This window comes from Coenobita brevimanus, chromosome 1, assembly GCF_032717465.1.
Source record: "Coenobita brevimanus isolate Jiangsu-jjx chromosome 1, ASM3271746v2, whole genome shotgun sequence".
In the NCBI taxonomy this organism is placed as follows: Eukaryota; Metazoa; Arthropoda; class Malacostraca; order Decapoda; family Coenobitidae; genus Coenobita; species Coenobita brevimanus.
The window spans coordinates 65,469,872-65,495,909 of record NC_136954.1 but is presented as its reverse complement, the minus strand read 5'-3'; the positions used below and the strand labels follow the sequence as shown (position 1 = coordinate 65,495,909).

Genomic DNA, 26,038 nt, shown 5'->3' with positions numbered 1-26,038 from the left:
CCAATGCCGGATGTGGAATCGGATCCACGCCAAAATTTGATTGATTATTTCTTGACCCATGGCCCACCCTTCCACAAAATTTCATCGAAATTAATTGAGGACTTATATTGTGCGGCATACATAGGATCCGGATCCACCCCCAAATTTAATCAATTCTCTCTTGGCCCATGGCCAACCCTTCCATAAAATTTCATTGAAATTCATTGAGAACTTTTGGAGATATCGTGTGGACAAACAAACAAATAGACAAACACAGGTGAATATATAACCTCCAACTTCGTTGGCGGAGGTAAAAAAAATGAAATTTCATATGCAGATAGAATACCGTGCACAAGCAAAGCTTCGAATACAATAAGTAGTAAAGATCGAATTTTATAAACAAAGGAAATGGGAAGCGTGATTAAATTTCATAGTACAGAATAGAAAACATAGTAATTTTAATACCGCAAATGAATCAAAAGCATAGCTTGGAGGCGAAAAGTCTATAAGAAATTCAAACGCAAAGGTTTTAACCAATAAAAAATTGACACGCTTCTAGACTGAGGGCCTTATCCTAGTCGACATAGGAGGCTTCGTAGTACGCCTTTCTTTGCGATATACTTATTACGTGTTTATCATGTATGTTACGTGTGTGATGTAATATTGGCATAATCTGCATCAGTAACATGCAAGATCACAGCGATGTGTAGTGTGCAGAATAAACCGCTAAGGAAGTGTTAAAACATCCCAAAAGCCACTTAGAATACATGGCTAAGGAAGAAGCGTTTCGAAATACCCAAAGCCACTTAGAATACGATGCTGGCATGGTGGTGTTAGAAGGTGGGTACGACTGTGGATAGGAAGTTCGTGATGGATACGGGACAGGTTGGGTAGAGGTCGTGACAGTTGCCATGGTGCTGTCCGTAGTACTGCGCCAGGGAGTAGTCGTCATCAACGTCACCTTCCAAGTCGTTGAAGGACGCTGTCGTTGCCCTGAAGAAAACAGAGATACATTAGCGCTTAGGCTCCTATGACTCCCTCTCAACCGAAAAAGAATCGTCAGGCTGTAGCTGGAATAGAATGCTGGAGTTGAGCGTCGTCGTCGGTGTCACCTTCCAAGTTGTTGAAGGATCATGCCGTCGCCCTGAGAATGAGACCTAATCTTACCTCTTCGGCATTTTTTTTTTTTCTTACTATCAGGGATTTTTTTGTTTGTTTTTCAAGTTTATGAGGGGTCTCTAGCAATGCAGTGGTTAATGACGGGTATATCTAGCTCCAGAAGTTCACGGTCTATTCAAAGCTGAATAAAATTCCGTTTATTATTTTGTTTGTCCATTTGGCACATGCAGTTTATAAAACCCTGTAACCATGCAGTTTCAATTGTTATTACATCTTATCTAGTTGTCATTCACATTCCATCCAAGCTAGGTTAATTTACAATTTTTCAGCCTTTCTGATTACTCCTATTAATTTTCCACCTGCGCCATTTTTTTAATGCCCATTTCACCTCTGCAGTTAGTTTTGCCCATTTTCTAATCATGCTCTTACGTATTTTCTTATTTATGTATGTAGTTGTGTATCATTTATTAATTATTTTGACTATTTCGCAGCAGTTGGTGCACCTGCGTATTTTATTCACGCAAACACCGGATGGTAATGTTCAGCTGAGTGCAGTCCTAGCAATTGAAGCGTTCTCGAGTGACCTGTTCTCTCACTGGTAGCCTGCAGCAAAGACATATTTTGGCCAAAACAGACGATTTTGTTCAGTCGAGAGAAATTATATGCTCAGTCAAATCAGATAGTATGCAGTTTATTCCAGTCACGCAATTCATTCTCAGGCTGAAGGAAATATAAACAATCTCCAATAGCCCCTTCAGCCAGAGGACGTCTTTTATAAGTTATTCTTTTTATCTAAAGATTTATCTGTATCTATCTATCTATCTGTCTATCTATCTATCTATCTATCTATCTATCTATCTATCTATATTTGTTTATTGATTGATTGACTGATTGATTTCTTAAGCCCAGCAGAAATTCAAAGCTGTACCACTTACATATGGTCTTCATTAACCCCGTCACCTTACGACATCTCCCATAAGCTGAAAGAATCGTCTGATGGTGGTCTGATTAAAAAAAAAAAGACGTCGTGTGATTGACGAGGTTAATCCCTACATTATAATGACGAGTGAATATTGTACCCATTTTAATGGATCAGTATTAACGCACTCAGGCGGTTGTACTCACTCTCAGCTCAGTACAATCGTCTGGCGTCAAATGGAATAGAACATTAGTTTCTCGATCGTGACAGTTTTAATGATGGCATTAGTAAATAAGGGTCCTAGAGCTCACATTTATTTGACTTAAATCGTATGTCGTTAGCAAAAATACTGAGTCGTTCTGATCATGATTACGCTAATGGTGACAGTATCAACTCTCAGACTCCTATGAATCATTCTCAGGGCATTGAAAATCATCTGGCGTTTGCTGAAAGAGTACTACAGTTGTCCCGACAGTGAGAGTGTAATGTTGGCAACTGCTTGTATTTCGAGCCCTAGAATCGGGGAAGCAGATCACGAGACAAACACGCTTCTACCGCGCCACCGTGTCTCCTGAACTAGTGCTTTTTAGGGTAATACCTGCAGCCATAGAACGCCTTTCATATTTTATCCTTGCAATCTCCTGATAATTTTGTTCTGTTTAGGAGGGATTCAAACTGAAGGGTTAGGAACAGGGTGGCCCATATAATTGCACACCCCTTGCCATTAACTACGAAATTTTCATGTGTTGCAGGGACGGGTCAGTCGGCGTTACTAATGTCTACCGTTCATCGTTTTCTGCTCCCATAACCCGTTCCATGCTTTACAGTGACTTCTTTTTGTCCATTGAGTAAGGTACTTCATTGATGGTTTCACGAAGCAGCCAAAATCTCCGAGATCTTCACACCCGTAGACTGAGCCGTTCCCGCAACACATCAGGCTGAGGATCGCAATGAACGGACCACGGCGTATAGACTTCAATTTCCTGTTAAATGATTAGAAAAAAAAAAAAAGAAGAAGAAGGCTTTTCCAAGGTAAATACATTCGCCTGGAAATGTCAAGAATAAACAAAGAAAATGCTGTACATCATCTGATTCAAGAGGTTAAGTAAGGAAGAAAAAGAAGAAAAAAAATTGGTGTACTTACTTTAGAATGAAGTTGATTACCGTATATCCCTGAACTGCTACATAATAATAATAATAATAATAATATAACCGGTGTACGGTACTTACGTGAGGATGATGTTGACCACTTCCCCAAACAGGCCGTGGTCAAAGGGCATCTCGGCCACCTCGCAGATGGTGCGTAGGGTGCAGGCGTGACCGTCATAACCCAGGCTGTCAGTATCAGTGTAAATAACAACTTTAGTACTATCAGTAACAATAACATGATGAACAGAAACACATACAAAATAATAACTGTAGTAATATCAGTAACAGTAACATGAAGAACAATAACACAAAAAGAATAACAACTGTAGTACTATAAATAACCATAACAAGAACAATATCACATACAAATGAGTAAGCTATCATGTGAAAACTCGTACACAATGAATAAATAAACCAACGCGAACAGAACAGACATATAGCTGCACACACACACACACACACACACACACACACACACCTCTCTCTCTCTCTCTCTCTCTCTCTCTCTCTCTCTCTCTCTCTCTCTCTCTCTCTCTCTCATCAAAGCCTCACCTGTTCAAAAACTTCTCTATCCTTCCGTATATATCCAGGCGTTGTTCCCCAGGTCCGAACGCCCTTCCCAAGATGAACGTTCCATTGGAGGGAAGGTTGAACGTGAGATCCGTTTCTAGGATGAGCAGGCCGTTGTCGCTGAGGCCAACTGTAGGTATTGTAGTGGTGATTTCTACCTGTAGGTGGAGAGAGGATAGATAGATATGTAGGTAGTGTAGATAGATAGACTGATATACTGACTGATAGGAACATAGAGGTGTCTAGGATGAGGGAGCCAGAATCGCTGAGCCAATCGTAGGTACTGTAGTAGTGATTTCTACCTGTGTGAAGAGAAGGGAGGTAAGAGGGGTAGAGAGACAAACAGGTAGATGCAGTAGATAGATCGATGGGCACGTATATGGATGGACAGATCGACTGATAAGGTAGATAGATACACTGATTAACTGATTGACAGATGGACTGATAGATAGGTAGACTGGCAAATAATTTATTTATTAGATATATGGAAGGTGAGCTAGCCAAGCTGATAGATAGATAAATACATTACTTGACTGATTGACTCGCACAGACGGATAGATAGGTGTACAGATAACTGGGGAGAGAGTGGGGTGATGTTTCAGATGGAGAGAGAGAGAGAGAGAGAGAGAGAGAGAACACTAATTAATGGATAAAGAGTGACAAAACTTACAATGCCCCTTTCATGTAGGGGACAGCACTAGCATTCCGTTCCATTTACCCTACTGCCGGTTTACCGTATTTCATTCAGCTATGTCAATCATGGAAGCCCGAGAAAATAAACTGTCTTTATCCTTGTCATGGTCCCCACTAGTATGTTATAGCAGCTAATGCCTGACCAGTGAGCTGATCAGGGAAGTATTTATTCATTTATATACTTATTTATTAATATACTTACTTATTAATTCCTGTAGATGTTAATGGTTGTTTCCTGGGTTGTTTCTCTTCCTTTTTAAACACTAGATACATTTTTATTAATCTAGATGATATTATAATTTCCGAGTACCTTTATCTCAAGGATAATTACAACTAAAATTTAGGACCCCCAATTAAAAAGTTCCAGCCGTTCCCTTGTATTCAGCCGAGAGTGAGTCGGTCAAGTGTAAGCGAATAATAGGTCGAAAGATTTACAGTTAGTGCCTGTCGACTGCACAACGGTCATTAAGGCACACGATATATCAAGTCCCAGGCTTCCCTTAATACAGACGGTGCTACATCCAGGTCCCTGTTTGTAAAGGTGCGTGAACAGGAGCGAGGGGTTAATAAGCTGAAACCAAGTCTGACCAGTTGCGAGCTTTCTGTGCTAACCAGGGCACCACCGTTTACACCAGAGAGAGAGAGAGAGAGAGAGAGAGAGTTAATGGTTTGACAAATAAATAGAAATACTGATGAATGAGCAGAAAGACATACAGACTGGGACAGATTGCTACAGATAGATGAACAGGAAAACAGGGGTACACGTACGATAGATGAATACACAGACCAACGGATGGGTTGAAATGGATAGACCCACATAGATTGACAAGAAGACAAACAGTTCGATAGGTGGACTGTAAGATGGAGGAATTGACAAATAGACAAGTAAAACTTGAAAAAGTAGAGTTTGCAGAAAACTTGCCATACAATCTCGGGTACCAGGCCACTTAGTTCGAAGTAGACTCAGATAGATGGGCGGGGACAAATAGATAGGTGGACTGAAGAATGGATGCATAGACAGAGTTTGATGAAGGCAAATAGAGAGAGAAGTGGACGGATAGGTGCATGCATAGATAGAATAATTCGAGATAGAGATGAATGGACTGAAAGATAGACGTATATACAGAGTTAGGTGGAGACAACTAGAGATTGCTTAACTGCAAACCAGATGCATATTCAGTTAGATGGAGAGAATTGAGAGATGGGCTGAAAGATAGATGCATAGACTGTTAGGTGGAGGCCAACAGAGAGATGGCTGGAATGAAAGTCAGATTCATAGACAAAGTTAGATGGAGACAGATGGTTGTACTGAAAGATATATGCACAGACAGTTAGTTGGAGACAAATAGGGAGATGGCTGGCCTGAAGAACAGAAGCGGGGATAGAGACTAATGGAGAGATGCTTGGACTAAAAAACAGATGCATGGGCAGGTGGAGACAAACAGGGAGATGGTTGGACGCGTAGACAGAGGCAGATGGAGACAAATAGAGAGATGGCAGGACTGAAATATGGATGCATAGACAGGGTTGGATGGAGAGAAACAGAGAGATTGCTGGATTGACAGATGAGTGTATAGACAGAGTTAGATGAAAGATAGAGAGATGACTGGACTGAAAGATGCAATGGTTAGATGGTGACAAGTAGAAGGCTGGACGCATTGACAGTTAGATGGAGACAGATATGGCTGTACGGAAAGATTTATGCATACAGAAGACAGATGGAGATGGAGAGATGGCTTGCCGCATTGACAGAGTTCGATGGAGACAGATAGAGAGATGGGTGTGTAAACAGTGTTAAATGGACAGATAAAACTTAACTTACATTAAGAAACGAATTTGCTGGAAAAAAACCATAGCGTCTTCTGCGGTACTTGGCCACTTTGCTCTCCGTCGGTATGTCTTGTAGCCATTCCGGCTTCTTGAACAGCTCCTCCATGCTTTTCTTAGCCACCACAGATCCTACGCCGGGATACTCCACCTTCCCCGAGGCCAAACCCGCTAGGAGTAAGGTAAGAACGGCAACGTAACAGACCATCCTGAAGGACACGTATATCCTTCCGGTCATCCGAGTGGTGACTGAGGGCGGTCCCTGTTGGTCCGTGTTTATATACTCCCCCTTGTGACCGTTACCTCAATACCGGATAATAGGATGACCGGCCCTCCATGGCAAACGGTTATGAGAGTCAGGGCCTGGGAGGTTGAGGGGACTGGGAGCAGTTATCTGGAGCGGTGAGGAGGTGGGGAGATCCGCCTGTCTAATGATGGCTAATAACAATGATTACTAAACTAACAAGCAGGGTGTACTGACATGAAGCTCATGAGGGAGAAAAAGGAACAAGATACAGTACATGAGGGAGGGTGGCTTAGGAATGAGTGGTGAGTGGAGGAAGTGAGGTGATGAGTTATGGCGAAAAGGTATGGAGGGGCTGTCATGCTGGATAAACTCCGGCAATAAAAATATATACTGTATTATGTATTTAGACATATTTGATAGTTATTATATACGTAACTGTCCATAGGAGTTACAGTGCAGAACTAGACCGATTTGGGAGAAGAGTGGTGAATATCATGAACCATTCCCAGTGTAGGCCAAGTAGGACTCGGAAAGTAAGAGCTGTTTGTGAAAGCTGAAGTGGTTATGTATGCGTTTCAATCAATATGAGTCATCGCAGCAACTGGCATTTATGCACCCTGCTATGAACATGGACTGGAAAACCCATTGCCGATGCCCAGTAGTCCACTTACGATGCACTTGTAGAGGGCTGATCCAACTGCAGCCCTCACACGTCACATGGCACTTGAGCACAAAGTTATGTGCTCCATCTATAATGTTATGCTAGGGATATCACGGTCAAATTCGGTATTGTGGTATTATAGTGAAAATGTTTTTATCACTTGCCTTTGGGGCTGTAGGAAATAAGTATTCAAATTCAGAAGTTTCCCTGTAACAGCTGTGATTGAACACGACCTCGCAGTCACCAGCTGACCCGCACTGTTCACTCCCCCACCACCTCCCCTACATGCGGTCATATGCAGGCATATGAAGGGACGTAGCCAGCATCGACATGAATTGTCCAGAACGTTTCTAGTATCGAGTTCCATATATATAGGAGAGAAGTAGATCGTGAGACAAACACCCTGCCATGGTGGCTTCATTGATACTTGGGCATAAGTATTAGGTAATAAGCAATAATAAAAATGGTACTTTCATATCACAATTAACTGTAATTACATCAACATCATTAACACGTAGGTATTCCTGACTAATTATCCTGAGAATGACAAGTTTCAGCTTGCAGCCAACTTGGACTAGAGAAAGGGCCAGAAAATAGAAATAACAGAAAAAGGAAGTTTGCAACCCCAGAAATGTAAAGGATTTACTGGGAGTGTATAAATGTTGTATACGTCGTGCTGAATTTCACTTTTCAGATTTTTCTGATTCAAAGTGTGTGTGTGTGTGTGTGTGTGTGTGTGTGTGTGTGTGTGTGTGTGTGTGTGTGTGTGTGTGTGTGTGTGTGTGTGTGTGTGTGTGTGTGTGTGTGTGTGTGTGTGTGTGTGTGTGTGTGTGTGTGTGTTATTATATATGTACCATATATGTGTATGTATCATGTAAGTTTATATGCCTGTGTACCAGGAGATCAGTGCACGGGTCTGACTGATAATAGCAGGGTAGGGTAATGGGTGCACAACGTTACCTGCCTCGCCATAACAAAAGACCACACGGAAGCGTTCTAGGGATACCGCGCCTTCCCCCCCCCCCCGCTCATTGCTTCATTTCTCCATTACGCCTCTCAGACTTTCCTCCCTCCTTGCTGGTCCCTTCCCAGTCCACTACTCCTCATGACTTTCATTAGACTTTTCTCCTTCCTTCCCTCACTGACTGCCTTAGCCTCCTGCCGTCACAGACTTTGCTCCCCCATCCTTCCCTTATTTTCTTCTAGCCCCCAGCCCTTAGACTTTCATCAGACTTTACTCGTTGGCAGTCTCGTAGCCCCTACCTCCTCAAATTTTCTTCACACTTTGCTCCCTGGCTGTCTCTTAGTTTTCATCAGACTTTGCTCCTCTACCTGGTTGTCTTACCTTGCCCCTACCCCCTCAGACTTATATCAGACTTTGCTTCGTTTTTTCCTCCCTGGCTGACTCCTCGCCCCTACCGTTTCAGACTTTCCTTCTTTCTCCCGTATCTCTCGGACATAAGAGTGGAATGAACGCAAGAAGAGTTCAGATAAACGAGAAGAATATTGATTGAGCGAGAAGAATATTGAGTGATGAGTTAGATAAATAGAAAAAAAGAAAAGGGGCTTAAATATGACTATGGAAAGATGCGATAAGGTAGTAATGAATGTTAAGAAAACGTGTGAAAATGTAAACGATGAAAAAATGGAAAGATGCTGGCGAAGTTCTTATTTTGTTTGGAAGGATGCTGTCGATGTTTTTTTTTTTTTTTTTTTTTTTTTTTTTAAGGATGACGATTTCTCAGTTTGTTCTTCCTACGTTCAGAGGCTTTTATGCCGCACAGGAAAGACTTTTCAAATTGGTGGAATCAAATATAACCTTAACTAGAGTTCATTTACCCTAACTGGACCCAAATCTTCTCCCATTAGTAACTTATTTCACGTAGCTCTGTGATAGAATTAGATAATGTTGCGGCTGTACATTCTTTCGTAGCACTCCGTGAGTAGCACCACATTCTGTTGTAAATCTATTGCTACAACTCAGCATTCAAGATGGAGGGATGGCGGATTTAGGCCATTAAAGGAGTATGGTCTCTCCCGAATCAGAGACCTTTCCTAAGTTCATTGAAATAAAAGACAAGCAAGAATTACCTACAAACAAACAAGGTAATTAGATCGAAGAGGTTAAATAGAAGTAAGGAGAGATGAAAATATATGCACGAGTATATTGGCTGATCATAACTGCCTCGTGTTGGTGTAAAAACAGTGGGAGTGCGACCAGTGCATGTGAAGGAAGGATTTAACCACTTCATTACGAGGACGCAGAGTACATTTAATTTTACTCTGGCCATCCCCACACGATTTTATGTAGCTTAGAAGAGAGTATCTGACTGGAGGTGTTACATACAGTCTTTAGTCAACCCTTTAACGTCTGCACATCCTCGCAAAGTTTAATATAATCATCTAGAGGCTGCATGGCGAATGAAAAATGCGTCATCGGACAGAAGAGGTTAATGACTACGATGCGCCTTTTTTTATATATATATGTGATTTCAGTGATATTTCCTGGCGATTTGATTAGCTTGGATTTTTTTTTTTTTTCCCCGAAGCGGAGGGTTTAGATATAGCCTTCATTAGCTCCTTCAGTAGGGCTCCCGTTAGCTGAATAAAATCACCTAGAGGTAGCGGGAATATAAGACGTTTTTTTGACTGAAGGAGACGAATAAGAATGATCTGTCCTCGGGCGTAAAGATATATAACGTGGGGACATGTGGAAGAAGGTGCATGAAACTGTGGAGCATGATTTTTTCGAGTGGTTGGAAGTATTAAATCTGGAGACAAAAAGAGAAAGGCGTCGTTATAGTGAATGACTATATATACTGGTACAGAGAGAGAGAGAGAGAGAGAGAGAGAGAGAGAGAGAGAGAGAGAGAGAGAAATAATATCCTAAAGTCGGCCGAATAGCCTACACACCGGTAAAGTCGAACCACCTGAAACCATCACAAGTAGAGACACTGTTTTCATTGTATTTCACCAGTTGTAAATTTTCTCCACACGGAACCGGAAAGATTGTTGATTCTCTGAATGTACCCCCTTCAGTTCTAAAATCTATTACACTAAATGAAAAAAATATAGGGGTAGCGACAATTTTCGAATGTAGATGATGTCCTCGGGCTGAAAGATTTGGCTAATATTTGGGAACATGACATGAAGATTAATTGATTGATTAAACGAAAAAAAAAAAAAAAATGGCGGCGTAACCAACCAGGGTCATATGCCGCGGGACATCAATGCAAAAGACGACAACAAAGAATAAAAGCAGGTTATCCAAAACACTCGTAAATACCTAAACACTTAAAGCACACACACACACACACACACACACACACACACACACACACACACACACACAAACGAAAGTGCATGAAACTATGGAGCATGGTTGCTTGGAGTGCTTGGAATTATTTAGTCTGGGGAAAAATATAATATAGTGGGTGGGTTAATGAAGGCTGTATCTACTAAAATCTGTTTGTCGAAAAGTTGAGACTGTCTCCGGCATGAAGGGGAGAGAGAAACTATTTCCTCGGCTTGAAAAGCTTCATACTTGGGAACACGAGGGAAAGAAAGTGCATGAAGTTATGGAGTCTCATTGTTTGGAGTGGTTGAGATCATTACAGTCATCAGTCGGGCCACAGCCATGGCAACCTAGTAGCCTATATTGCGTTCACTGGATTTGTATTTGATGGTCATTTCTATTATGGTTGTTTTATTTATCTTCTTTCAGTGTATATTATCCACTATCTTTGTTTTTCGTTTATATTCTATCCTTTAATGCTTTATCTTTTATTCATTCATTTTTTTATATATATTTTCTGTTACTGTTTCGTTTTCCATTCTTATTTTCTCTTGTCTCTGTTGTTTTTGTTTAATTCTTTGTATACGGTATCTCTCTCTCTCTCTCTCTCTCTCTCTCTCTCTCTCTATATATATATATATATATATATATATATATATATATATATATTAGTTTGTTACATTCCTTCAGTTAATAGAGCTGTCGGTTTTTCTTTTGCTATGATTATACGGTATATATTTTAATTATCTACATGTTTCGTTTTTATTATATTATTATTTTTTCTTTCACTGTTTCTTATTGTACTCTTTTTTTTCTCATAACCGATTGGTTTTTCATATTCTTTCCGTTTTGCCTTTTATAGTCCACTTGTTTCATTTTCTCTTATCTAGTTTTTTATATTCTCTATTTATTATTATTATTATTTTTTTAAATCCTAGGATAGTGGGTATGTAACCCGTCACAGGCTCAGAGGTCAGAGTACGGGAATAATTACCGAGGATGAGCGTCTCATAGTGTGTGCCCACGTTCAAGTTCATTATCATTTATGGTCTTTTATATTTTATGTGCTTTAATGAATCTTCATACCTTGGTAGGGTTTTTCCAATGGTCAGTATTTTGTGCTTTGGTTATATCGTAGCCCGTCTTCTTGAGCGATGTATTATGAGCATACACCTCTGTTTCCTTGTCAGTGTTTTATTGATGCAAGGTATGTCGATACGATATTAAAATGATATGACATTGTTAAGGTGTAATATGCAAACTAAATATCCAAGGAATAGGTGCTACAAAGCCCCAAGTGCCATGTATAATACGGTCCTGAAATAATTAACTCGTCCCCGTTAAGTAATTCACTCAGATTACTTTTCTTTTTCTTTTTAATCTTCATACCAATCTATTTAACTCAGGAAAGACATTTTGTTAGGGGTTACATGCACCCTTCAGGTGGTAGGTGGTAGTGACCGTCATCCATTCACTTGATGTAGTATTGCATACGTCTTCCTTCCCCAGTCTCATTGTTTGTGTACCTCCCCTCCTCTCATCTTATATATCCATTTTCTTCCTGTCCCTACAGTGAGGGACAAGCCTAACAGTTTACTGTAACATATAGGAACCCATTTACAAAGCTGGGTGGTAACCATATACTAAGATTGCGGGGTGATTTGGCGCCTACTGTGATGTCTTAACCGGATGGAGAGAGGCAAATGCGGCTTCCATCCATGAAGGCAGGAACCAACCTGCACACTATTCTCCACGCCTTGCTGTAGTGAGACGCTATCAGCCGAGGGTGAACATTGGTTCACCGCACGGGTCGGACCTGCAGGGGCGTTTACTTACCTGCGGTTGATGGATTTCTTTGGCCAGACAAACTGGGATTAATCAACAACAACAGCAACAACATGCATCCTTCATTTATCCCGTTAATGCAAGCGATTTTTACTAAGTTGAAGTTGCCAGGAGACAACATGAACGAGTTTATCATCATTATCATCTTTTTCGTCAGGGTAATCCTCTATTCCCGTTTTTCACAATAACCTGGGGTAGGAAGGATCAAAAAACAGGAACAGAAACAAAACCTGGAGAGCTGTTGGAGCACCAGTGAAATGGGCCAGGCATCCATTCACTGATGCAGTATTCAAGCTTCGAAATCGTCTTTGTCATCTCACACGCCAAACGATGCACACAATTCGTGTTCCATGATGCTTGTAAGATAAAGCTTATTCCGTTCCTAGCTGTTTTGAAAATACGGGAACATTTCTAGGAATGGCCTTGTCCGTCTGTCATTCAGTAAAATGTTTCGTAAACCAGGTGATTCACTCCCGTAGACTTTAGCTACTGTGGCGAAGTTCCATACCATAATGTCTTAGCTGTCCTGTTGCTGTAACCACTAAAATGAATAAAACGAACGTCAGAATAATTTTCGAGCTAGACATCTTTTGAGCTTGAATGGGGAAAAAAAAAAAAAAAAAAAAAAAAAAGGGGGAAAGGCAACTGAAAACATGAAATAAATGTATAGATGAAATACATGCAAAGATTAGACTAGTTTTGTCGTAGAATTTGTAAGCTTATCATCAACTCCATCAGTGCTGGGACCTGGTTGCCTCCGGAGGATAGATTGATTCCTTGGAACACGTACTTTTTTCTTTTTATTCTTCCCATACTCATGATTATGTTTCGTACACCTACAGTTATACTCTCGGTCGTTATATACCCATGAATATGTGTTTAAGTTCTGTACATCACTGTTTTTCCGAAGACAAAGTTGAGGGCCTTGTGCGACTGAACCTGAATGGAAGTAGCGTCCGTATGTCTGTACTGGGCCGTGGTCTGTACTGTACGTGGACCGATACTAACGATTGAGTTGTGAAAATAAAATCCACATGAGAGTACGCTCCTCAAAGTGGTCAACTCGCTCAGGTTATCCCCAAGGTCACAGTGACTAGAAACTTTTATTTATTTATTTATTTATTTTTTTTTAAGGAGCATAGGAATAAATTAATATAACTGAAAAGGATATTCAAAGTGCAGTAAAATGTGCCCGTGTCATAATTTTGGTGCAGCTCGCTGGCAGTTGGCCTATTGCGCAAAACTTCAAATACGTGGCTGTGTCGCTGCCTCATTAGGTGGTATGGAAAAACTATGACCAGGTGGGTGGATGGTGGTGTGGCTGTGGTTGAAAGTGCGGATGTGGATATGGGTGTGAGTGTAGGTGTTACTGTAGCTGTGTCTTGTGAGTGTGGACGAGAATGTGGTCTTGAATGTGGAAGCGTGTTTGTGTGTAGATGTGGCTGTGACAATGAGTGTGGGTGTTGGTGGAAGTGAGGATGTGGCTGTGGGTGTGGTTGTAGTTTTGGCTGTGTCTATGACTATAGCTATGTATGTGAGTGTGGGTGAGGCTGAGGGTGGGTGTGGGTTTGGGTGCGGATGAGGGTGTTCACATGCATCTTAATACTCATACCTCCCGGTGAAAGGGTCATATAGTCTAACAGGGTGGTTTAAAAGCATGAGGTCAGCGCACAACAAAGAATCCGTGGCACAAATCTAGACTCATACGATACCTAATATTCCATACCATTGCGTGGCACCAAACTTTTTTTTTTTTTCTTTTTCAGTACAAACCCATCATTCAGGGACACATGGTCGCTGAAGTCCAGGCAGGATTGCATGTTATATAGCAAAAAGAGATACGTGGGAAAATAACACAGTGAAAAATTTATCGTTGATACTACCATGGCACTTGTTCTTCACTATGAGATTGACATCAGGTACGATAACTAGAAGACTAATACAAATCTGTCCGAATAACAGAAAGCAGTGACCAACACAGCAGAGTAATAGGCATCGCACAGGAAATCATATATATATATATATATATATATATATATATATATATATATATATATATATATATATATATTAATGCATGGTAGAAGGAACCAAAAGCTGAGGCCCTGATTGTTCCCGCCAAGGATAAAGATAAATATAAATAGATAAAAAGAGCAAGATTCAAGATCCGTTAATTTCGAGATGCTTGGACACATTGCCTTTAAAATACTGGAGGTCATGGGCAGAAGGAAATACAAGCAGAGGAAGACAGTTCCAGGGTTGAACTCATGGTCAAAGAAAACGAATGTCAGACTAATTTTCAGCCGGCAATCAGTTTCTCCATTCAGCGGCATTCCTTTTTCTCATTAATTATAACTTCATTAAAAAGAATGAAAAAAAATAACATAGATAAAATGAATGCAAAAATATTTAGCCTGACTTGACCGAACCACCAAACATCATTCCAGTTATGCTATGACGCGGTTACCTTAGTCCTACTGATGCCGGATGATTTATTTCAGGTTCAGAATTCTCTTATTTTGAAGCTGTTGAACGCAGCTGTGATTTACACATCCGGAACTATTTGTTTTTTATTTTGTTAAATTACTACCACCGGGCAATTATATTCAGCCGAAAGGGTTGAGAAACACTGCCCAGAATCCCTTTCGGTTCCGTGATGTAATTTTTTTATTTCTTGGGGTCGTATCCTAGTGGCTTTGGAGATTTCTTGGGATCTTTTCCATATCGATTTATTTTGCACACTGCAGCTCAATATCCTCTTGTATGTCATCGATACAAAATATGTCGCTACTCTTACTAACCTAAAGCGACAGAAGGAGCATACACCCGTGTCATGGTGTAATATGCAAAATAAATCACGTAGGAAGAGAGACTACGATACCTCAGGTGCTACTTAAGAATACTAACCCTAATTACACTGAATCCGGCGTTGTTTTTAATTAGTTTATTATTGCTACCTCCAGTCGGTTTTATTCGGCTTTCGGAGACCTCGTGTGAAGGGTAGAGATGCAAACGCCAGTGATCCATTTAGTACGATGACGCCTGTTTTTTTTCGTAACCCCCTTGAATCCAATGCCGTCTTTTATTGGTTTATTCAAGATGCCTCCAGACTGTTTTATTCAGTTTAGTCAGGCCTCCCATTTGAAGGGTTGAGACGTATTCAACAGACCTCCCTGAAGTACATTGACGTCTAGTTTGCTTCAGTCTTTCTACCACTAGATGATTTCGTTCAGCTCTGGGGTTACCTGCCCATTCTGAAGTGGTTAGACGCATGCTTCATCGATCCCTTCAGTGCTGTTCTCTCTCTCTCTCTCTCTCTCTCTCTCTCTCTCTCTCTCTCTCTGTCAAATTTTGCTTTTGCCAGACAAGTTAATTTGCTCCTGTCAGTCCGATGCCAGGCCTCATATCCTTAGGCATTGAATCCTTGAAACACGGGCTCATTTTTTTTTTTTTCTCTCTCTCTCTCCCGTACTCATGATTAAGAATTGTTTCGTATCAACTGTTATTCTTTCTCGGTCCTTAGATACTCATGAATGCATGTTGCTCTGCTATATTGTTCACTGTTTTTCTCGAAGGCGAAGTCAAGAGCCTTGTGCGACTGAGCCTGAATTGGAGTTACTGTCTGTCTGTCAGTACGTTCGCACTCTAAAGGCCGACATTATGAACCAGTATTGACGCTTGAGTTGTCAAAATAAAAATCCACTTGATTGTGTGCCCCCGTTGGAGTGGTCAACACTCCCAGGTCATCCCCAAGATCATAGTGACGAGAGTATAGGAGCACATAGTGACAAGATTATAGGTATTAAATGGGTATCGTTGGAAAGGATGTTCAAAATGCAATGATATATGTTCTTATCATAATTCAGTTGTAACTCACTAGCAGTTGGCATAAGGCACAAACTTGAATTACGCGCCTGTGTCGCTGCCTCATAAGGTGCTCTGGAAAAGCGATGGCCTGGTGAGATGTGGGTGTGAATGGGGGTGAGGATGCGGATGGAGTGTGGTTGTGGGTGTGAGTCCTGGTGTGGGTGAGAGTTTGGATGTGGATGTTGATGTGAGTATGGGTGTTGCTTTTTTATAAGTGTAGGTGAGGATGTGGATGTGGAAGCGAATTTAGATGTAGGTGTGGCTGCGACTGTGAGATCGAGTGTGGTTTTGGGTGAGGGTGTTGGTGAAGGTGGGAGTGAAAATGTGACTATGGCTGTGGATGTGACTGTGGGTGTGGCTGAGGCTGAATGTGGATGTGGTTGTGGGTAAGCATTAGGGTGCTGGTTAGGGTAACTTGCACCTTCATACCTTCTGGTAAAACAATAACAGATTAGTTGCAAAACGTTTCTGCAGTTTCCACTTGTGCTACTGAAATTTGTAGAAACAGACAAGCAGAAAAAGCAAACATTGTATCCATAGATTATATATAAGTAAAATATAACAACTTTTGTCACTGGATTGCGTGTATTACATTTATAAGTCTCTTAAGTGCTATGACATGGTTACCTTGTTTTCACTGAGGTGGACGATTGTTTACGGTTTATATATTCTCATATTGAAGAAGTTGGACATATTCGCCCTTAACTCAACCAAAATGATTAGTTTTCTTTTATTTTGCAATTTTGCTACAATGGAACGATTATACTCAGCTTGGTGGAGACCTCTCCTTTGAAGGGTCATGAAGCAATGACCAGAAATCCGTTCATTATGATGACATGTTTTATTTCTTAGTCCCTTGAATCCGGTGTCGTCTTTATTACCTCTACCAACGTGGTTGGACGGAGGTTATGCATTGACTTGTGTCTGTCTGTCACTTTATGTACAAGACGTCAAATGAATTTGTGTTTGGATTTCAGTGAAATATAGTAGAAAGGTTGGCAGTGGACCAAGGATGAGTTTTTTGAGGTGGATCCAGAACCGGATGAAGGAATTAATCGCACTTTCTTTTGGCGGTGGCGGGGGTAAGCGCTCGTTGAGTTCTTTGTGGGTGATATATTGTTACTGCTTTCAGACGGTTATATTCAGCTTAATGAGACCTCATGTAATGAGGGTAAACAAAAGCTAAATGAAACTCCTCCACTTCGGATACGTCTCTTATCTGGAGAAAGCAACAGTATAATGAAAAATACGTCGTCAGACTGATGGTGTTTCATTGTCTTGTACCAGACGGTTTTATCCACCTTAAGGGATACTTCTTGTAGTTGTTGTGGCCACGGGGCGATGTGAGTGTAAACCCGGTGGATTGCACGCTGAATTTCCCATCTGTAGTTTACCATACTGCTAAATCATTTTATCCAGTTTAATCCTTTGACGAAGACAGGAGTGTTAAGTATACTTTTCTTGCTGCTGCCAGAGGATTTTATTCATCGTAGGAGTGGCCTCATCGTCTTAATTCAGTTCAGGAATAGCCTTTCGTCATCTGAAGGTCTGTTACCACACTTAGACGCGAACCAGATTCATTAACTCTGAACTTAAGTGTTGCATAAGATTGTTTTTGATTGCTTTTGTCTTGACTCATGCAGCTACCAGAGGCTTCACAAGCAAAATTAGTGTGAATATTATAACAGGATGCGAAAACAACAAATGCAGAAACAGTACGAAAACAGAACTAGTAAATGTTATGGAAACATGTTTATTGTAGAAATGATTAGGATCTTTATAAATAATCGACGATGCCTCAGGTGCTGGTCGTAGGTATGTGTCAGTGGGTCATGGGTAGGTCCTAGGATTAATAATAATGATGATGATAATGATGATGATGGTAAAGAATTCCTAGATATTAACAATCGGCAGTGAGAACTAAAAATATGAAAAGGGTTTATGAAGGCACATACCACTGAATTAGCTGAGAGTTCAGACACCCAAATATTTGGTTAACAGACTGTCTTAGACTCACATGTACTCACATACAGTAGACAATGTTCTGAAAGAGGCTGTTGCGCCTGTGGCTCCAGCTCAGCCTCGAATGTCGCTCTCTGGTCTCCCCTTGATGTATTACAGATTGTGGACGCTAAAAAGAGTGATAAACAGGCTTGTGAAGATATCGTAGAAGATTGTCAAGAAGGTGAAAGAGCTTGTAAGGAAGGGCCATATATATTTACGTAAGTTTGCCCTTACAGTTGAGAGATGGGTTTTCTTGCGAGGCTGTCCAAGTGTCCATGTACCGACGAGAGAGAGAAAACGGGAGATTCAGTGTGCCTCCATCCGCACTACGGAGAGGTAGTGTTGCTTTTTCCATCCTTCACCGTCACATATCCACAATTGCTCCCGTAATCTTGCGAACTTTGCGTTGCCTTGCGAAACGAATAACAGAAAAGAGTGTGCAAAGGAGCTAGGAGTATTCTAAAAGCCCCAGCTGTCATCTTACAAGCAAGTCGATAATTTTGAAAGATGGAAGCGAATGTGCAAATCCCAACACATGTCTGTGGTTTGTCACTGGGGTTCATGTAACTCAGACGAACTTTTAAGGAAATTTTTGGCCCGAACTGTGTAGAACTTTTTGGTGGATTTAGGCCGTTTCCGAAATCGCCAAGATGACTGAAGCTGAGGAAATTACCAAGCAAGTCGACTTGGTTTATAAGGTGAGTTTAGGATAGAATTGTATTAGCTGTGGGGAAGACGAGGTAGATTGTTAGGGAAATGAGAGAGAGAGAGAGAGAGAGAGAGAGAGAGAGAGAGAGAGAGAGAGAGAGAACAGTTAAGGAATCTCTCATTTTAAGTTATGACAGGGATTAAACTTCATCATAATGTATTACGACATCCATATTTTGTGGCAAAAAGTCACCACAGATCCAAAGAATGTTTGCTGGTTAGTGGGCACCATTATGTCGGGTGCCCTTTAAAACTGATGAGGATCTAGAGGACTTCAAAATTGTATCAATATACTGAAGTGGGAGCATTTTGAATAATATATATATATATATATATATATATATATATATATATATATATATATATATATATGTGTGTGTGTGTGTGTGTGTGTGTGTGTGTGTGTGTGTGTGTGTGTGTGTGTGGATGTGTCTGTGTGGGGGTGTGTGGATGTGTGTGTGTGGGGGGGTGTTTGTGGGTGTGGGTGTGTGTGTGCAAGCTTTCAGTTATGGACGGTCATTTATGGTACTAGTTAGCTTGCATGCCAAGTTAAGGAGCGCTTTCTGCAAGGAGGTCGAGAAGTAAAATTTAGGCTACTTTTACGTTAACATCACTTAAACGGTTGAGATTTAAACTGTACTTTTCGATCTTGATAAAGTGCATTGCAACAAAGCGCATTTATTTCTGAACAGAAAAGCCAATAAAGAGCCTTGGTCTAGTAATGGAACAGTCGAGGGTGGTAGCTATAGTTTGCCTGCATGTTACCGGTTACGTTACATTGCATTTAGTAGGGAAGTAGCGAAGACAAACACAGCTTTATTCGTTATGAAACGGTAACATAAGATGCTTTTAGTGTGGATCGCACGTTGCAGCTGGTATATAGCAACAAGGCAGAAGCCAAAGTTTGTACTCGTTACGGTCGGGGTTTTTACAGTAATACCATTTCACTACGATGGCATCTTTTCATTTTACTCTTGGTGTTAGTACACGATTCTCCTCAGCTTAGGGAATGCTTTAATAGTGAAGGTGGTAGGGAAAGCTTGAGCTCACATCGGTCTTCCAATTCCTTCAGTCCGATGACGTGCGTGCTGTCTGCTGTAGATGATTTTACTTGCTTTATATAGACTTATGTGCAGACAGGGTTAGATATACCCTTCATTAACCCCATTACTTGACAGGGTTAGATATACCCTTCATTAACCCAGTCACATGACAGGGTTAGAAATACACTTCATGAATCTCATCACCTGACAGGGTTAGAAATACCCTTCATTAACCCCTTCACATGACAGGGTTAGAAATATTAACTTCATCACTTGACAGGGTTAGAAATACCCTTCATTAACCCCTTCACTGCTTGAGGGTCTTCCAACATCTAATAACATCGCCTGGTGGTAGGAGAAACAAAAGGCAAAAGATGACATTTGATGGAAGGTGTTCAGCTGACAGAAATCGGCTGGTGGTAGGAAATTTAAAAAAAAATAAAAATGTGTTCTTTAGCATTTTATTCTGAACATTACACATTAATACTCGCATGTATGTTGGTGATGCAAACTTTGTCGATATTATATCCATATAGCTCAGAATACCATACAGAAGAATGTTAATGTGCAACATGGAAATTAAATCTCAAAGAGAGAGGTGCTACGAAGCCCCTTGTGGTACTTGTAATTCCAGTACAGCCGTGAGTGGGTAACTGTCAGAGTGGGCTTGCCTACACCTTTGTGGTTAATGGTTTAACCTTAGCCTAAACGACGAGACGCTACCCTCAAACCGAGTAGGGTCGTTTGATAGTTGCAAGAATGACAGACGTCCAGGTACTGAAGGTGTTTGTGGAAATAGCTGAAATCTAAAAGGCGTTGTGGTGTACTTGAGGGGTTCATGGAAATGGTGTATGACGCCTCCACTACTAAAAGTCTCACCTGGCATGAATAATATCGGTATTGGCTTGGCAAGAATACAGGTGATATCGGGGATGTACTGTTATGAAAATTTATATATGCATCTTATTCTTTCATAAACCTAACCATGATCCCTAATCTCTTTCGGCTCGGTTGTTGACCAAATACAGGCTATTCTGATTGAAGAGTTGATTTGGCTAGTAACCAAGGAGACCCATTCATACAGCATAACTAAGGCTCATTGAATTTCTTGCAACGACGGCTTAGCATTCAAATTTGGGAGTGGCCCAGGTCATTAGGTAAACCGAGTATACCAACCAGAGTTCTTTCGTATTGGGTTACAGTGAATAAAGTATAATGGACGCCATAGTACCAAAAGGGTTACTGGAGTTTTCTGATCCAGCACACCCAACTCTCTCTCTCTCTCTCTCTCTCTCTCTCTCTCTCTCTACTTCAGTCACGAATTATGGAGGAGTTTATAACCCTTTCAGTTATAATTATTTTGTTTTCAACTGACGGAACAGGACCACTCCCACATTTTGAAGAGCTACCACTGATAAGTTTTGACTGAGCCGTAATCTGTGAGGTAAAAATGAGTTTGCTTGATTACTATCTAAATCGACCCTCCAATCAGATGACACTTGGCCATCAGCTAAAGTGAAAAGGATAAGGGATCTTTTGTCGGCTTAGAATAAACATGCTAAACCAGAGACTTTTTGTGAGCGGGGAATAAAATCGTCTGTACTTCATTCATGCAACTAGACGGAGGTTTTTGTCCTTTTGCAGCTTATTTCCCGTAGTTCAGTGGTTGAATAAGACAGTACGACGCCTGTGCACACATTCATTTGAACTGCGTCGTGACTGGTACCATATTCTAGTGTTAATTTCCTGTTACTGCTCAATCTTAAAGATGGAGAGATGGCAGTTTTACGCCTAGTTAAAGTTAGTATGAATTTAAAGACGTGCTCGTACTAAAGGTGTTAAATTGTACGAGTGTAAGCTTTTTTTTTTTTTTTTAATATGAAAGTGTAGGATGAACAGATGGCGTGATTATACATTCAGATATTCTAATGAGCTCCTGCTGCCTTGTGCTCGTAGGCCTACCTGGTTACTTGCATGGTTTGGTCGTTTGTTTCTTCAGCATATACCTCTCTCTCTCTCTCTCTCTTATTTAAGATCAATTTTCATAGCGTTTACTTACTGTTAGACGCTTCTGTTGTACGAGAGGTCTTCACGATAACAGGAATATAATCAAGTATCCTAAATATCTGTGTAGTGCAGAATGTTTGTTGAACAGTATGTAAACTGAATAAGCTTTTTTTTTATGTAATAAATTTACACGTATTGAAATGCAGATAAGATTTTAATTTTGAAAGTTACCCGGTATGTATTATTTTATTATATTTTTTGTAATATTATATGAAACTGTACAATGAAGAACTGGTACCGTCATAAAAAGATGTTCTTGCGTACCGTAATTAGTTTTTGTTTCACCAAGTTTTTTTTTCTTTTATGGAGTAACATATCCTAAGTTGGGTTGATTTAATGGCCTTCATTGTAAATTCCTACGATGTCGCGTCTTTCATTGCTGTCAAACTACCTCCAGACGATTTTATTCTATGAAGGATTACTAATTCGCTTATAGTAAAGGTTTCAAAAGCCATTGCTAAACAAAGTAAAATCTTGTTGTGGTACCGTAGCAGAAGTGAAACAGAAGACGTCCTCGAGCAGACGGGGTTAACTTTTTTTCTAAGATTGTATTTCATTACACAATAAACGGTAACGATAGTTATTTTATTTTATTATTATTTTTTTTTTTGGCGAATTAGCACATGATATTGTATAATTTTTCTGTAATCGGCTTTACACGTTGCAGAAGGACAGAATAGCTACAAGTTATTATTTTTTAGCCATGTTCTATATTATGTTACAATTTTGCACTGTAGAAATAGGCTATAAGATTATTTCGTGTAGAAAGGTACGTTCTTGAGCGGCCCCGTCTTCTATTTTCATGTTTGGCTTAAAAAATTAGTTATTTTTTTTCTTCATTAGGCTATTAGGTTAGTTAACACCCTATAGAACGATCTTTATTTTTATTATTACTTCTCATTATTGTTATTATTATTATTATTATTATTATTATTATTATTATTATTATACTTCAGTGTTAACCTTGCAAGTCATTATATTTATTTTTCACCCACACCTTCAGCCTCATCCGCCATTTCGCCTCACTTTCACTCATCATCACCCGCCTCTTCTCACCATCACGGCGCCACGCTTTGGTAATTTCCGGTCCACGGTCAAGGTGGATAGATAGGTGGAAGATCTGGTGGTGGGGAGATGATGAAGAGAAACTGATAGATCAGTGGAACTGTTTGCGGTGAATTGGTATGTGGGAAGAGTAATGATGACGATGATGATGATGATGATGACAATGATGATGACGATGACTATGATGATGATGATGATGATGGTGTTGTTTCATCCAAAAGACCAATACTACAGGTCAGGATAAAGGTTACAGTGTTACATATGGTGTGTAGTCGAACCTTAAAAAGAAGCACTACAACAAATTTGGCACAAATGAATAAGAAGTAGAAATGCAAGAGAGAGAGACGGACAGACAGACAGACAGACAGACAGACTGACAGACAGAGGGCAATGAGGGACGCGTGGTGAAGACAAACAAATGAAGTGATAGATTTACGAGATTTATGGTTAATACTGAGACAGAGAGAGAGAGAGAGAGAGAGGTGGTGAAGGCAAACAAATGAGGTGATATAGATTAACGAAATTTATGGTTAATTCAGAGAGAGAGAGAGAGAGAGAGAGAGAGCGTGCACATAAATACATTGTTTATTCCCCTATTGTTGAATAAATTATTGGATAAGGTATCGAAGTCTGAGAGGGGAGAAGGAAGGAAGGAAGAAGAGAGAGTGAATGAAGGGAGGCGATTGAGAGAGAGAGGAGGGGGGAGGGGAGGAAGAATGAATGATAGAAAGTGAAGGAGAGAAATGAAGGAAGGAAGAAAGAATGGTTAAATGAAATAGAAAGTGGGAAGGAGGAGGAGGAGGAAAGAGAGGAAGAATATAAGATGGAAAGGAATAGTGAGTGAATGAACAAGTTGGAAACAAAAAGGAAGGAGAGAAAGAAGTGCAAGATAGAAGGAAGGAAGGAAAGAGAAAAAGAAATGAACAAATGAAGGAAGGGTGTAAATGAAGGATAAAGATTTTGAAGAGGAGTGAATCAAGTTGATGCTGAAGGAGGGAAGAAGATGAGGAAGATTAAAGGGGGAGAGAAGAAAATTGTGTTTGAGATGAAGAAGAAAGGAGAGAAGTGAAAGAAGGAAAGAAAGAGTTACAGATGAAGGAAGAAGGGAAGGCAAAAGTAGGGGAGTGAGAAGGAGAAGTGAAGAAGGGAGAGCAAGAAGTAATTAATTATGAGTGAAGGGAGCACCGAGTATGAAATATTGGGGAAGAAAAAGACTAAAGAAAAGTGGGATTAGATAAGAGGAAAATCAAGGATATGAAACTTAAAGAAATGCAGGAGGAAGGGAAATTAAAAAAGGAAAGAGGGGAAGGAAAGAGGAAATGAAGGATAAAAGGACAGGAAAGCGAGAAGGCAGGAAGGATGGGAGAAGCAGTTAAAACAGATGGAAGGGGAAAGGCAGAGAGGGAAATAAAAATTAGATAAAGAGAGAGATATGGAAGGAGTGAAGAGAGGTGAGGGGAAAACTGGAGAGAGGAAATTGAAGGTGCTGTAAGTAGTTAGGCTACTGCTCGTATCTATGATTATGATGTTTCTACAGTAACAACCAGTATTTCATATCTACCAACAGTACTATCACAACTACAGAAATTTTTGCAACAACTAACATTTCTACCATCTTTACCAACATTTCCACCACAACTGCCAACATCCGCAACTTACAGATTTCTTGAGCAGCCAGAAACCCACATAGCTACGGTATAATGATCCTACCACAGTAATACAACATTAGCTATCACCATCCAACTACCTGTTACACCTACCTCACTACCAAATATTCTTCCATCACACTACCACCCTTACCAGAGTTGCCACCAAAACTGCTACTATCACAGTACCACTTCAACCCCATCTAAATATCGACACCTCAGCGACTACCACTGACAAAACTACCACCATCGCAACAATCACTGCTACCACTATCAATCTACCACCTGTCGTCCACCACCATCCCTAAAATTATCACCACAAATACTATTGGATTTCTGTTATACTGTTGTCATAGCCACCATCAATACTATCAGTACAACCATCGTAACGTCTGTCGCCCAAAACTACGACAATCACACAACCGCGGCTACCAAAACTAGGCTACCACTCCCACTACTGCCGCCCCGTTACAACCACTATCAGAACTACCACCATTGCTATCAAAACTACCACCAATACCTCCATCCCCATCAAAACTACCACCATTACCACCACCGCAAAATTAGGGTCAATCATTATTACATTGAACTGTAATTTAAACTTAATGCAGCTAATGAGAAAAGAGGTGTTGAAATTGTGTGTTCAGATTGCGTGCGCGTGTTTTGGATATAATAGATGGCTGTGTGTGTGTGTGTGTGTGTGTGTGTGTGTGTGTGTGTGTGTGTGTGTGTGTGTGTGTGTGTGAGATCCCTAGAGGTTAAAAGTTCGATCTTCCTGTAAATCAGGTTAAACAGGTGAGAGTGGTAAAGGGATGGGGGATGGGAGGCGGAATGGGAAGAGGAGTGAAGAAATAAAAGGTGATGAGAGAAGGAGGAGGAAGTAGTAAGGAATATGAGAGAGAGAGAGAGAGAGAGAGAGAGAGGAATTTTCATTCCCCCATTTAATCCGTTTTCGTTTAAGCCTCTCTTCCTTCCATAAGTGCAGTATAACTCAATAACTCTCTCTCTCTCTCTCTCTCTCTCTCTCTCTCTCTCTCTCTCTCTCTCTCTCTCACATTGATTTAATATTCTGAAGATTAGTAGTTTCGTTGTTTGTACTACTTTCTGCCGTTCCTAAAAAATTTCCTTCAGGTATTTCAGTCGTACTATATAGTAGCCGAATCTCATTTCCTGTACGACAGAATCCGGGAGGACGAAGAGGGTGGGGGAGAGACTTCTGCTTTGCCATCCTAGTCCGATATTTTTGTAGTCAGTTTGTTCTCACCTGGCAAAGATTACGAACTCCTTTCAGCTCAGTTGATGGCCAGATATACGGTAGTCGTATTTGAGGAGTG

At 40.5% G+C, this 26,038-nt stretch overlaps 2 protein-coding genes across 2 annotated transcripts in view; one reads left to right on the top strand and one right to left on the bottom strand.

Annotated features, from left to right (window-relative positions):
- Positions 1-812: 812 nt before the first annotated feature.
- Positions 813-6,464, bottom strand: LOC145401174 (uncharacterized). Its single transcript, XM_080273512.1, has 4 exons — positions 6,252-6,464; positions 3,719-3,894; positions 3,248-3,352; positions 813-972 (listed from the first exon to the last, which is right to left on the bottom strand). The coding sequence occupies exons 1-4, from the start codon at positions 6,462-6,464 to the stop codon at positions 813-815; spliced, it is 654 nt and encodes a 217-aa protein (XP_080129638.1).
- A 12,186-nt stretch (positions 6,465-18,650) lies between these two features.
- Positions 18,651-26,038, top strand: part of IRSp53 (Insulin receptor substrate 53 kDa) — a 100,445-nt gene continuing 93,057 nt past the window's right edge. Inside the window, exon 1 of the mRNA XM_080273456.1 lies at positions 18,651-18,873. Coding sequence (XP_080129582.1) covers positions 18,826-18,873 — 48 coding nt within the window. The 5' untranslated portion in view covers positions 18,651-18,825. The remainder of the gene's footprint in view (positions 18,874-26,038) is intronic.